General features: G+C 52.1%; 4 protein-coding genes across 4 annotated transcripts; 2 read left to right on the top strand and 2 right to left on the bottom strand.

Moving 5' to 3' along the window:
- Positions 1-121: 121 nt before the first annotated feature.
- Positions 122-2345, bottom strand: J4E90_005676 (uncharacterized protein; the record flags this gene model as incomplete). The annotated part of the gene is made up of 5 exons (XM_051435229.1): positions 122-867; positions 1092-1173; positions 1220-1823; positions 2022-2029; positions 2205-2345. 5 exons carry the CDS (start codon positions 2343-2345, stop codon positions 122-124), a joined length of 1581 nt encoding a protein of 526 aa, XP_051291253.1.
- A 1639-nt stretch (positions 2346-3984) lies between these two features.
- J4E90_005675 (uncharacterized protein) lies at positions 3985-4923 on the top strand (the record flags this gene model as incomplete). The annotated part of the gene is made up of 1 exon (XM_051435228.1): positions 3985-4923. One exon carries the CDS (start codon positions 3985-3987, stop codon positions 4921-4923), a length of 939 nt encoding a protein of 312 aa, XP_051291252.1.
- A 244-nt stretch (positions 4924-5167) lies between these two features.
- On the bottom strand, positions 5168-8719 carry J4E90_005674 (uncharacterized protein; the record flags this gene model as incomplete). The annotated part of the gene is made up of 5 exons (XM_051435227.1): positions 5168-5877; positions 5925-6188; positions 6235-7147; positions 7192-7797; positions 8444-8719. 5 exons carry the CDS (start codon positions 8717-8719, stop codon positions 5168-5170), a joined length of 2769 nt encoding a protein of 922 aa, XP_051291251.1.
- Positions 8720-9094: 375 nt separating this feature from the next.
- J4E90_005673 (uncharacterized protein) lies at positions 9095-12222 on the top strand (the record flags this gene model as incomplete). Its single annotated transcript, XM_051435226.1, has 2 exons — positions 9095-9103; positions 9268-12222. The coding sequence occupies 2 exons, from the start codon at positions 9095-9097 to the stop codon at positions 12220-12222; spliced, it is 2964 nt and encodes a 987-aa protein (XP_051291250.1).
- Between the last annotated feature and the right edge of the window lie 462 nt (positions 12223-12684).

Genomic DNA, 12684 nt, shown 5'->3' with positions numbered 1-12684 from the left:
CCCATCAATCCGCTTGAACGCCCAACTATGTTCAAACCGCGGATACAACATGGGTCTTTGATCAAACCTGTTATCAGGACTGTAACTTGCTGCGTGGACTGCCGGCGTTACAGCAGCCATCTTATGCCTGTTGTTGCCATAGAAAGTCCAGAACCGCTTCACCAAATCGCCGACTTCCCGCGCACTCTTCCTGCCAATCACACAGCAGACGATGGAACATGTCGAATGGCCCCAGTCGCTCTTCACTGCGCAGCTTGGCAAAGACGAAAAGCTCTTGATGGGTCATGCCGTTTTCCTTATCGTCGCATGAACCGAAGCTAGCGGGCTCGAGCTCAGCGCGGGGAATTGCGTCGAGGAACTCGTCTAAGATGGGTAGTGTGAAGGCGGTACGCGCCCAGCGGATGAAGGATCGGAGTTGGATCTTGGAGATGCTGCCGATGGGGCTGAGGTCTGCGGAGCTGCAATCGTGCTTTGTTAAGTTGCCCCTGAGGGATTCTTCTACGTTGACGGAGCTTAGGACGAGGAGGCCGCCTCCGCCGGGGTGGTTGCGGATGACGGGTAGTGTACGGGCGAGGTAGTATGCTGTGGTTGAGCGGATACGTGCCTGCAGGTTTTGGAGTGCTAGGTTCTCCGCTGAAGAGCCTCGGAAATCGGGGGTGAAGCCTGTGTACTGAGGGAGTAGATCTCGCTCGGCTCGGTATACGGTATCGATGGACATGCTGATGTGGTGGGCACCCATGCCTTCTGCGAGACGCTGAGCTCGTGAACGTGTCTCTTCGGATGAGCATTCTGACATGCTTATGTACACTGTATGCAAGATGCGGTTGCAAAGCTCTTGAGGGGTTTTGGGCAGCCAGTCGTTGGATCCTGTGATACGCTGGATGTCTGATGCGACCTCATTCCCGTCTTGAAGCGCGTCGAAAACCAGATAACACATACTTAACACCATTACTGATGTTGAGCACGAGTCAATACCGCCGCTCAGTGGCGCTAGAAAGCCGACGCATTCGCTGCGGCGGAGGTAATGCTACAAAGATTAAGATCCAAAGTCAGCGTATGTCTCACATCCAGTTCGTACGGCCACAACGTACCCAAGATAACAGGCTGGTCCCATGGCGATCTCTTCTTCCAATGTGTGAAAGCTTGGGCCCCGAGCAATAGGGTGGTGGTGATCTGGGCGGAGGCTGGCAAGCTCAGAACGATACAAACTACATGCCACGTCTACACGGGGCGTAGTGAGGTCATCCAGGGGCTCCGAGACTGCTTGTTTAGCTCGATACAATTGAACCTCTTCTAGATCGACGACGGCGGTTACCACCTCGACATCGTGGACCGAGAACCTTGGGCCTTGAGAAACTATTTCTCCGTTCACCAAGATCATCGGGCCACCGTCGTAGTAGCTTTGGTCGCCATCGCAGCCATGCTGATTCGAGTAGAGGATGACTCCACCAATGTCTTTGCTGATATTCTGCAGCGAAAAAACTAAAGAGTCGAAGTTACCGACCGTGAAGTGATTGGCTGCAGAGACCGTCAACACATCAGCGCTTGTCGAGCTCAAGGCTGTTGGAAGCAAGTCTTCGAGCCCAATCAACTCGTCGGATGTAATGGCGCCAACACACGCGCCTGAGGTGGAGAGCAGAGCGCTGCCGAAAGGAACCATGTTGGTGCCTTGCACGTCCGCAATGAAGTCTGGCAGGGGAAATGCTTCGGGTGGAATAGCAGGATCCCACGCGGTGAACCACCTCGACTCGTTATAATTGCCGTCAATCCTCAGAGTCGTTTTCGGGCGTATAGAGACAATTCTACCGTTATATGCCATCACTCTACTAAAGGGTTGTTAGTAGATTATCGGAGCAAGGAAGTAGTGTAATTACCAGATGTATCGGAAATTGTGATGCTTGATTGGCATACCAATGTCCACAAGCATGTTGTCACAACACTCATCCGTGAGGATACCAGTGAGTGCTTCCCAGCAATTGGCGTATAGTTCGTCCTCGTAGAAATGATCATGACAGCCATACCCACAAATCTAGTCTCGTTAGCGGGAACGATGGTAGAGCAGATGTTCTCAACGCCTAGTATGTAGGTAGCCTTGTGAAACACCAATTTCTGATGGATAGCAAAGTTTCAACGTGTGATGACTATAGAAGTGTCTCAGGCGTGGAAAGCGCCTTCAAAAAGAAATAAACAAAACCATAACTTACTTCCAGTTCTGGCCCAGCGCGCAATGTAGCACCCTTGGCTTTCGCTTTGCGGATGCTCTGCTTGATACGGGTAGAATTACCCTCCCAATCCAGAGCCCACTGAGCAAGCGAGCATGATGCAACGACGATCTGGCGACTCATGATGTGATTGCTTGAGGCGAGTCTCGCAACTGGGACTTCAATGGAGTCGGTCGGGGTGTTCTAGAAGTAGTTGAGAAGTCGCAGTGAGCGTGGAAGAAAAGCGAGACTTTGAAGTATGTACTGAACTCAAATACACGGGAGAAGGAATAAGGTGAATGTAGAATTGTGGATTTCGTTCCGGTGTCGCAACCGAGTCGTGACAATCGCGCAAGCGGCGAACAGAAACACGCCCACCATTATCATCTTGGTGAATAGCCATTGTTTATGAACAGAATTGAAAACCGAAGGGATAGTCCAGTTTGCATTAGTGAAGTGTGATGAACTGATGCCGATGCAAAGGGATTACCCTCCTGTCTCGTGCCTGCAGCGGTCGCCAGACCCGAGGGGGACCAGCGGGTAACACCCCATTTGACGGCAATCGAAGAATGGAGCGACGAGGTATTATTGGATTGTTGGTGGTCTGCAAGGTTACGGGGTGCTCGCGTAGGTTCAGTCGTAATTTCCAACCTAGGAAGGACTCGAGGTGTTAGAGACCATGCTTGTCTGAGTAATCCCTTCTCAACCCCCTTTTACAAATCGAGACGGACTGCATGAGAACGTTTGGCAGGGACTATCATATCTTGATGAAATCTGATCTGTAGGATTTGATCGCCGAAATCCTCCCCGTGAAGTTGGAGAGGTTGCCCTGTCTTATGCACAAGGTACAAATCCAGTCATGTTGGTCAGGCCGGCATGATGTGTCAGACGAGAGCCGGACTTCGACACAACTGGAGGATCTGAATGGGCTTTTGCTTTTTGCCGACGCGTCAACGGAAATGTTGAGTAATTGGGCATATGCATATCCATTGCTGTTGCGTTAGTGAGCGGTCGTTGGCCCAGGAGGATTTGCCCGGACCCATTGAGTCGATACGTTGCATCATCTTGGTGGCTGAGTTCATCTTCGCCGTTACAACTCGTATCATACCTAGGTAATGAAGGAAAGTGTGTCCTTCACTTAATTTGACCAGGTTTGAACAAAGACGCATGACGTAATGAAGGACGGGCGGTTGGATGTTTTCACGGCCAGGTCATCGTCGGGACCTGCGGGCGGACTAGAGTGAAAGATAACTTGGCGTCATAGGTACGGAGTTTGTCCGCTGGTGCTCAGGACGAACTGCGCGATGTGGAAAGACGAAGCTGGGAGGTCTGGGCATGGTGTTTAGTGGAGTTAAGAGCTCGAAATGCGCTAGCTCGGAGCCGGGTCGGAGAACTTAGCATCTCCGATCACCGTCTTCACGACACCAGCATCAACAACACTCGCGTCGGATGCCTTACATCCAGGACATTGTGAACGTGCGGTACTATTGGCTCGATACACCGGCTCAGTCGTACTACAAAACGGGCCTTTGCCGTATTGAAGATTCGCAATGTCGAAAAACTTCAGATGGTTTTAAAGCGTAAAGTCCGATGACTACACCCGGAATCTCTACGATGGCCGCATATGCGTGGCTTGGTTCAAGACGCGGCCCGACTAAGACGACTGATAGATCAGAGTAGCAAAGAGGTATATAAGGTAGGTGATCGTCAACTTTTGTACTTACCAACATACTATCACTGTCAAGACATCATTCACATCCTCACCAAACACCAAACCCCCAAGATGTCCAAGTCTAGAATCGCCGTCTTCGGTGCCACAGGCAACCAAGGCAACTCTGTCGCCCGCACCATCCTCACCGACCCCTCCCTCTCAGCCATGTACAACGTTCGCGCTCTCTCGCGCTCTACCACCTCCCCCAAGATGCAAGAGCTACAGTCTCTCGGTGCGGAGCTATCTGCAGCCGACATGGACGACCCCACGACGCTCCCATCCGCCCTAGCAGGCTGCACGCACGTCTTTCTGATAACAACAACGCAATACACCGGCTTCACGCGCGAAGTCGAAACACGTCAAGCACGCGCCGTATGCAGCGAAGCCATCAAACAGGGCGTCAAATACATCATCTTCAGCTCCATGTCGCACCCGTTCAAGATCAGCAACGGGAAGTTGAAGAACGTAGAGCATTTTGACGACAAAGCTGAGATCGAAGAGTATATCCGCGGTTTACCTGTGCAAAGCGCGTTCTTTGCTCCGGCATCGTTTATGCAAAATTTCGAGGGCATGATGAAGCCCCGTCCTTCTCCTGCGAATGATGGTACGTTCGTACTGGGGGATATCTTGCCGGGCGATACTCCTGTACCGTACATCGACATCACCGAGACGGGAAAATGGGTTGGGGCTATCCTTGCTGAACCAGACAAGTACGCAGGCAAATTCTTTGCTGCAGCAGAGGCGTTCTATACGCCAGATGAGGTCGCCGAGATCATGAGCAAGGTGACGGGGAAGACAGTCAAGCATGTTCAGCTTCCAGATGAGGTAGTCAAGGGATTTTTCCCGGAGGGGTTCCGGGAGCAGTTGTATGAGATGTTCGTGTTGAACAGGGAGTATGGGTATTATGGCAAGGGGCAGAAGGTGGCGGTTCAGTGGGCGAAGGAGCAGGTCAAGGGGGAGTTGACGGGAGTGGAGGCGTTTTTGAGAAAGAACGGCTTGAAGTTGGAGTGATGATACATGATACATGGCGCGGCAGGCTGTACTGTAAGGGCGGTATTGGGGGCTGAGAACAATGGATTCATGCTTGAGTAAATCGTTTGCGCCCAGTATAGCATGTCTTGTAGTGTTACACGCTTTTGTACTTCTACCTGTATAGTGATTTTACATACGATACAATACAATGACCCAGAAGTCTACATTACACCCCAAAGTTGCAAATGTATATTTTTTACGCGTATGTAGACTGCAGCGCACCTCAGTATCCATTGTAACCACCCTGCATGTTGGGATCGGCAGGGTAACCCCACATTGCCATTGAGTCCGGGATGAACAGTGCTGACAGATCTGCGTCCGAGCCTGTGCCTAGATCGAATTGGGTGAAATCGAAGTTGATATCGAATGGTTGTTGTGCGCCAAGACCCATCATATCTGGAGTAGGCTGTGCGTTCATGTTAGGATACCAGTTTGGCATGGCTTGCTGAGAATGCTGCGCGTGGGCCTGTAAAGCGGCCTGAGCTTGTTGCTGAGAACGAGATTGCGCCTGTGCCTGCGCTTGCGTCTGCTGCTGCTGCTGTTGCTGAGAAGCGACATTGTTGCTGCTACCCATTGCGACTTCCGAGAGAAGGTGAAGCGGGGTTTGGTTTGCAGGTGATTGGCGCGTGGAGGGTCGGGAAGTTTGACTGTTGTTTCGGGTGGAGTCGTATTCGGGATCCGTTTGTTGCTCGCCAGCAGCACCCTCTTTGATGTGAGCGAACCGCTCTTGAAGGCGCTTTGCAACGAAGTAGAACTTTCCATGGGGCGATTGAGCATCGCGGGAGACAATGGCATTGAACATGGAGACTAGTTGTTCGGTATAGGCCTCGATCTTAAGATCTTCCTGGCAGATGATACTACCCACTTCGCCGGAGCTAGTGACTGATACCCACATCTTCATTAGGCAAACGATAGCGTAAATGGCTCGTACACCTGGATTGTATTAGCGCGTATATTACGTTGAGATCAGGGCATATTACAGAAAATGACAGGCAGAGTCAGCAGGATGTCAAGTTCGATACTTAGGATCGTGTCTAGGATACCGTGGGTAGCAGTGAGACAATCACCCAGAGCACCTATGTGTGCTGGGCCAGCAGGTACATCTTTTTTGACTCCAGATGGTAGAGAGGGCGACAACGTATCCGACACAAAAGGGGGTTGTAGATCGGCCGAGCCCTGATTTTGGTGCAGTGCAATTTCATGCAGGTATAGGTTTGTGACGTGTTCGGCCAAGCGAAGGGTTGCTGCGACCGTCAGTAGATGCAATGAATCATGACCGCTACAACCTACGATCAATTTCACCCAGAGAGGAATTCTCCTCCCTGAGTGAGCTGAGCTCGTTCTCAAAAATCTTTAGGGCGTAGATGACTTTTGGATCGGAAATGGTGACCTCGACTGAAGGGTCATCCATGCAGAACTCCACTGAGATCTTTTCTCCAATGTGCGCCATCTTGACCTGCTGGCAAAGCAGTCTGTCTGAAGGCAATGCCTCTGGCGAGGTCTCCAGTATGCGAACACTCTCCGCCATGTAATTAGTCCAGCGGAGCAGAATTGGTCGTCGCAGGACCATTGTGATACTCATGCAGAGATAGTAACACACAAGGAAAGTCCGACGGGCTTCGACACTGCTAGAGTTGGGATGGTACCTCTTGAACGGACCAACCGAGAGTCTCATGACATTTGGAGTTGCCTTCCTTCCGAGACCTAGGTCAAGAGCCATTACGGCAGCGCAATTGACCATCATGTAGAAGTTGTGCTGTTCAAAATGAAGAGGCGGCCGATACCAAAGTACAGATATGTGTAATGCCTGAACGATTTCGAGCGACTTTTCTCCGTTGCGCCAGATGATGTCGGCAAGCTGATCTTTGAGGAGCTTGGTCAACTCGCGTTGCGCCTCTTGCGAGACCAGTTGTTCTGCACTCCCATGTGAAGATCCAGCCAGGACAGCGAGGAACAGAAGCGGTTTTTTCTCTCGGACTTCACGCGCTGTCGTACCAGGAGGGAAAGGTACGGCAGGGAAATGTGGACAAATCTCGTTCACGTAACGAAGGAAAACCCGCTCCGCGATATCCGGTGTCATGAGGTTGTCGATCAAAGCACTGATGTGTGAATGGTCGGCGTGGATCTTATTCTTGCTTGTTCGTCGCATTTCTGGGTGCTCTGCTAGATCGCGATGAATAGCATCCATATCCTCGGGAATCGTCTGAAATGTTAGTTTTGACTTCACATACCATTGATTCGACTCACAGCGTGCGCATTGTCCATCTTCCTACGCTTTGGCTCAGGCCCTCTCTGCAAGCTCTGTGCCGGACCATAGCCGGCTGGTATGTCTGGGTATCTGGCCGTCGGCGGCTGCGCCCAGTCGTGTTCGACCGTTCCCATGCGATATTGCCCCTCAACCGGCATGGGCATCGCGTTGGCGCTGGCACCGGGTTGTGGTATGCCTCCATGGTGCCTCATTTCCGGTACTCCCGGTACTCCCGACTTCTGCGCGTGTAGTGTAGCTGTCAATGCATCGATCTTGCGTTCGAGCTCAGCGACTCTACTGTCGGCTTTCTTCTGGCGCTTCCGTGTCGGCGGTGTTGTGATGCAAGGCCGGCCTGCTTTTGCGCATCGTCTGCATGATACATCAGGTCGCTCTTGGTCGCAGCGGACCTTCAGTCCTCGACATGAGTCGCATGCTCGCGGGCGCTTGAGGTCGGCGGGAGATTTGCCAGAACCAGGTGTGTCGTGTTCATGCGCGTCGTCGTGGTCGTCGTGGTCGTCGTCATCGTGCTCTGTTCCTGGTGCGGTCGGCGATGTCTGCTCAAGGGCGGGATCGAGTATGTTCCCTAGTGGGGCGGGCTGCGACAGCTGGGGATGGTGTTGAGTGGTCGGAGATGGCAGGTAGTATGGGTGGCCGGTGTTCTGCTGCTGCTGCGGTGCAGACGCGTACTGAGGCCGTGAAGATGGCGCCGAAGACGCGCTCGCAAAAAGTCTAGGATCGAGCAACGGATCGGACATCGCGAATCGTCAATCTCGAGGCTTAAGTTCAATGACTGTCGGCGTCGGTAGTATAGTGACCGAACTTCCGCCTGTGGGTAAAGTTGACAGAAACCTCGGCGTTCAGGTGTCAGTGCGTACGCCAAGCCAAACTTGGCCTCTAGCTATTCACTTTTGTTTCTGTCATCACCTCACATATCAGAGCTATGTAGGTTCGCTGCGGCTTACGTTATCGTAAAGACAAGAGTTTGCAACAGTCGAATGTAATGTAGACTCCTGAGCAAGTATTTTCAGCAACTTTGAAGAAAGCAGGGATTAGATTCTCCTCTCGAATGAGGGGTTATTGGGAATTATAGCAGTACTTGAGTCGAGGCTCTAGCATGAGTCTTCTGTCATATCACATGTGATCGCATACAATACAAGGTTCGTCAATGTTGTAATGTGTTCATTAAAGAGATAGACTTCATAAGATCATCAATAACATAAAACCATCCCGTTGCGCTCATCCTGAACTGACAGGTGGGATAATAGCAACCTCATCACCTTCCACGATCTGCTTGTTCGCGTCCTCGGCATCATCTTCGCCAACGTCAACGTACTCCATGTTGATCGTCATCGCGCAGCTGCTCAGCACCTTGTCACGAATATCCGGATACCGCTCCTCCAGCATAGCAAAGACATCGCGAGCTCGGACGGGTGCAGGAAGATGTTCGCTCGTCTTGCCAGTGAAGGTGGACGCTGCTGCGAAGTACAGGATCGAGAAGTGGCCCGCAGGCGCTTTGGCGGGTGCCATGATGCCTGTCGAGACTTGTTAGAATTGTGTCGCGACATGGCCAAGTGCTAAGTGGGAACATTGAAAATTCAATCAGGAAAAAATTTGCTCCGCAGTCTGACGCCGAAGCGACGGTCGGATAATACATGCTATAATTTTGAATACATCATGAAAGGGGGTTGAGTGGAAGGAGACGATGTACATACCTTGGGCGTGAGATGTAGGAAAGATGGACGGAGGTGTGCGGAGGAACATGTGAGTTCGCGCGGCCATTAGCGTGTCTGCACAGACCACCACCCGAGCGCGCCTTGCCTCCGCCGCACTTTTTGTATTGACGACATCATCCACCATTCGCCTCAAAATGTATCCTCGTTTTCAGCAGGCAGCGGGCCATGTATGCCTGCGGTGTCAATGGCGCTTGCTAAGCCAGCGAAATGCATCTCGGCAAATACAACTTTCACGCGGGCTTTCTACTTTGAAAGTTTCGCAAACACCAAGGCGGGCGCTTCATGTCGCTGGCAGTGTAAGTGATTCGCTCAGTACGCCATTCACGAACTGACATATATCAGCGCTCGCAACTATCCGCACATACCGCCACTCCCACACCACCTCCGGAACCGTCTCTGCTTCCTCGCCCTGAGGGCGTTGCAATCCGCGAATACCTCGAGCAGTGGCAACAGCAGTTTGGTGGGCCGACCGAGGAAGTACTATCGGCGTTTGAGAATCATCCCGAACGTGAAGACATACAAAATGGCCTGTCGAAGCTGTCGTCCGCGTTCAAGGCCGACGAAGACGCCAGAGAGAATGAGTGGGATGCTGCTGAGGAAGACGAGGGCGAAGAAGTGATTACGATTGGGCTCTTCTTGAAGCCTGGCGACGTGGTGGAACTTTCACAACCGGGTCGTGAACCTGTGCTTGCTGTGTTCGTGCAGCAGCTGAACAATGACAGTCAGTTCTTCTCCGTCAACGGCAGATGGACGCATTCGACCATAAGTCGGGTTTCCTTTGCCATCCAAGGTTGCATCGACCCAGCACTTCTCCAGCCGCTCATTCCATTCCTACCCACGGATCCCGGCGCGGCTAATCCCAAGGGTGAGGTTCATGTCCCGCGAGACTTTGCTGCTCCTGTGATAGCGAGTCTTGAAAATATGACTGAAGAAGCCGAGAAGATCTACCGAAAGAATGCTCCAGTCTTGGACACAGCCTATGATATCCTGGCAGACAAGACGAGGACACGTATGATGACACTGACACAAATTGCGAAGTTCCTGCTCGCGCGGGGTTCCCCCGACTGGGTACCACCGCCAGCAGCGCTACTAGCAGTACGAAAGGCCTTGCACCACAACGAATTCCGCTTCCGCTCCGATGGTCGTAACCATCGTCTGACAAACATGTTCGCTATACGACCCAAAACCGATGTCGAGGTCGTAGAAACAGTTCACGAGTGGATCCGAGAATACAGAGAATACCTTGCTCTTTCCGTCAATAGCCCTTCGGAAGCCAAGCGAAGCCGCACTGACGGCGCCACTCATATCATAGATTTCCTGGCAAAGGCCGGCAGGCTCATTTCAGCGAGTCGAAAGTTACGTGAGCCAACCTACGGCGGCCTTGGACCCAGTAAGACTCCAGCGACACAGAACGGGTCCTCTAATCTGCACGTCACTTGGGGGGAGCCGTTCACAAGTGCTGACAAACAGATCATCAACTTCCTACAAGCATGGGTACTGACCGGTCAGTTTACGGGTATGGCTGGTCTGCATGCTGCTTGTGCGAGCTTGATCTCAGCATCAGGTTTCTATGGTTCGGACGTCTTTGGCGATACCGGATCTCCCGATGATACGTTAAGCAACATCAAACGTGCTACTGGATTATTGTTTTTACAAGAAATTGGCGTCATTTCACCACACGACAATCGAGCGATCTATGACGAGCAGCTGATGCTGCCCACTGTTCGTCTATCTCGTAATCTGGAGTTACTCAACACTAAAGCGGAGCTGACAAGAAGGAATCCTGACTTCCGGGATTCAATGGCGAACCTACGTCGCGACTGGGGTTCGACCACCGTGTATTGCATTGACGATGTCGGCGCCCAGGAGATCGATGATGGCATATCGATTGAACGGGTCAAAGACGCGAGCTCCGAGTTCTGGATCCACGTACACGTCGCAAATCCAACAGCATTCTTCGACAAGACCCACACCCTGTCTGGACTCGCCGCGCACATGACCGAGTCTGTCTATACACCGGAGCGATCTTTCCCGATGCTTCCGACTTGGGCTAGTCAAGGCCACTTTAGTCTTGATCGTGGCCGCCCTGTTATAACCTTTAGTACTCGCATCGACGGAGCCGGCAGTAAGCTAGAAACAAAGATACAGCACGGCTTCATTCAAAATATCGTCAGTATCACACCATCCGAGTTGGCTACTCTCATGGGTGATCAGAGCACTACGAACACCCGAAGGATTGTTGTTGGCGGGGAGGTGCCGCGTGGATCGGAGCGGCCGCCGCCGAGTGTTTCTCCAAGTCAACTCGAAGAACTGCGTGATCTTTATACTGCAGCTCAAGCCCTATGGGCTGCTCGCAAGGCTGCTGGTGGCGTTCGATTTGGTAGTTCGAATGTCAACGCCCGTGTTTTTGAAAGCGCCACTCAGGGAGGTCTAAGTTGGAACGCTCCCTCTCTGGACAGGGCACGATATATACAAGGAGACCCGATCATCGAGGTGACGAACTCGATACCAGAAGGCTTTATGCAGCTCACCATCGGGCCCAAGAACATCGTTGAAGAAATGATGATGCTTGCAGGTCAAGCTGCGGCGGCTTGGTGCACGGAGAGGCATATCCCCGTCATGTACAGAGGCACTATCGAACCACCTAGCGGGGATCTGGATCCAAAAGAGCTACAAAATCTCGTCCAAGCTCACTACGAAGAGCATGGAAAAGTACGACTCGATCTCACTGCGCGGTGGTTCAAAGCACTTGGCATGGCTGTTGCACATTCTTCACCGTTGCCACATAAAATCATAGGAGTCCCTGGTTATATCAAGGTCACCAGCCCTCTTCGTCGATTTTCTGATATGATTGCACATTGGCAAATCGAAGCCGCTGTGCGATGGGAGACACAGTCCGGTAGGAAGTTCGATGGCACCCAGGCTTCCAGCTACAAAGCTCTTCCATTCTCGCAACGACAAATGCAGGAATCTATTGTAACTCTATCACCTCGGGAACGGATCATTACCCTAGCCAAGCGTCACTCAACGCGATTTTGGGTCGCCCAGGCGATTCATCGTGCCCTCAAATACAAAGAGGCTGCCCTTCCCGATTCCTTCAAGTTCTGGGCTCGTCGCGTTCGTCCAGGCCGTTACGCCCTTGGCGATATACCTGAGTACGGTCTCCAAGCTGTCCTGAGCGGTGACTATAAAGAAGGTGACGAGTGGGAAGTAGCGCTAGATAGGGTTGACCTTTTTACGAGGTTGATCTATGTCAAGCCGATTCGCCTCCTTGATCGAGTCACCGATGCGCTTTGAGTGAGCATGGAGTCAAAATTATGGTGTAAGTTTATCATGCAGGGACTTCGATTCTATCGATAAGCACCATACTTCCTTCCGAGCAGACTGTATGTCTGACAGGCGAATGGCTTGGCGTCCCGCGGTGGCGCGAGGAGGCGTTTTTGTACTACAGCACGGGACGGGCCCTCCGTCATTGCAGATCGCCCTCAATCATGCACCCGATTCCAAATTACCAGCCTCACATTCAAGACTATCGTGTGCTGCGAAATGGTCAAGATAGCGCGCAGCAATAACGTCCGAAGCAATGGGAATTTGCCGATGGAGGCTAGAGCGACGGAGGCGTCACAGCACGCGCACCTGCAAGCCATTCCAAGCCACTAATGCATTTGCTACGAACAGCCAGCATTCGTGTAGATCCGTGGTGTCAAGATCGTGTTCTCCGCTCGGTTATGGAGATGAGGAAGCAACACGGCAAGCAAC

This window comes from Alternaria incomplexa (genome assembly GCF_024043165.1).
Source record: "Alternaria incomplexa strain BMP 0042 chromosome Unknown scaffold_7, whole genome shotgun sequence".
Lineage (NCBI taxonomy): Eukaryota > Fungi > Ascomycota > Dothideomycetes > Pleosporales > Pleosporaceae > Alternaria > Alternaria incomplexa.
This window is presented reverse-complemented; position numbering and strand designations above follow the sequence as displayed.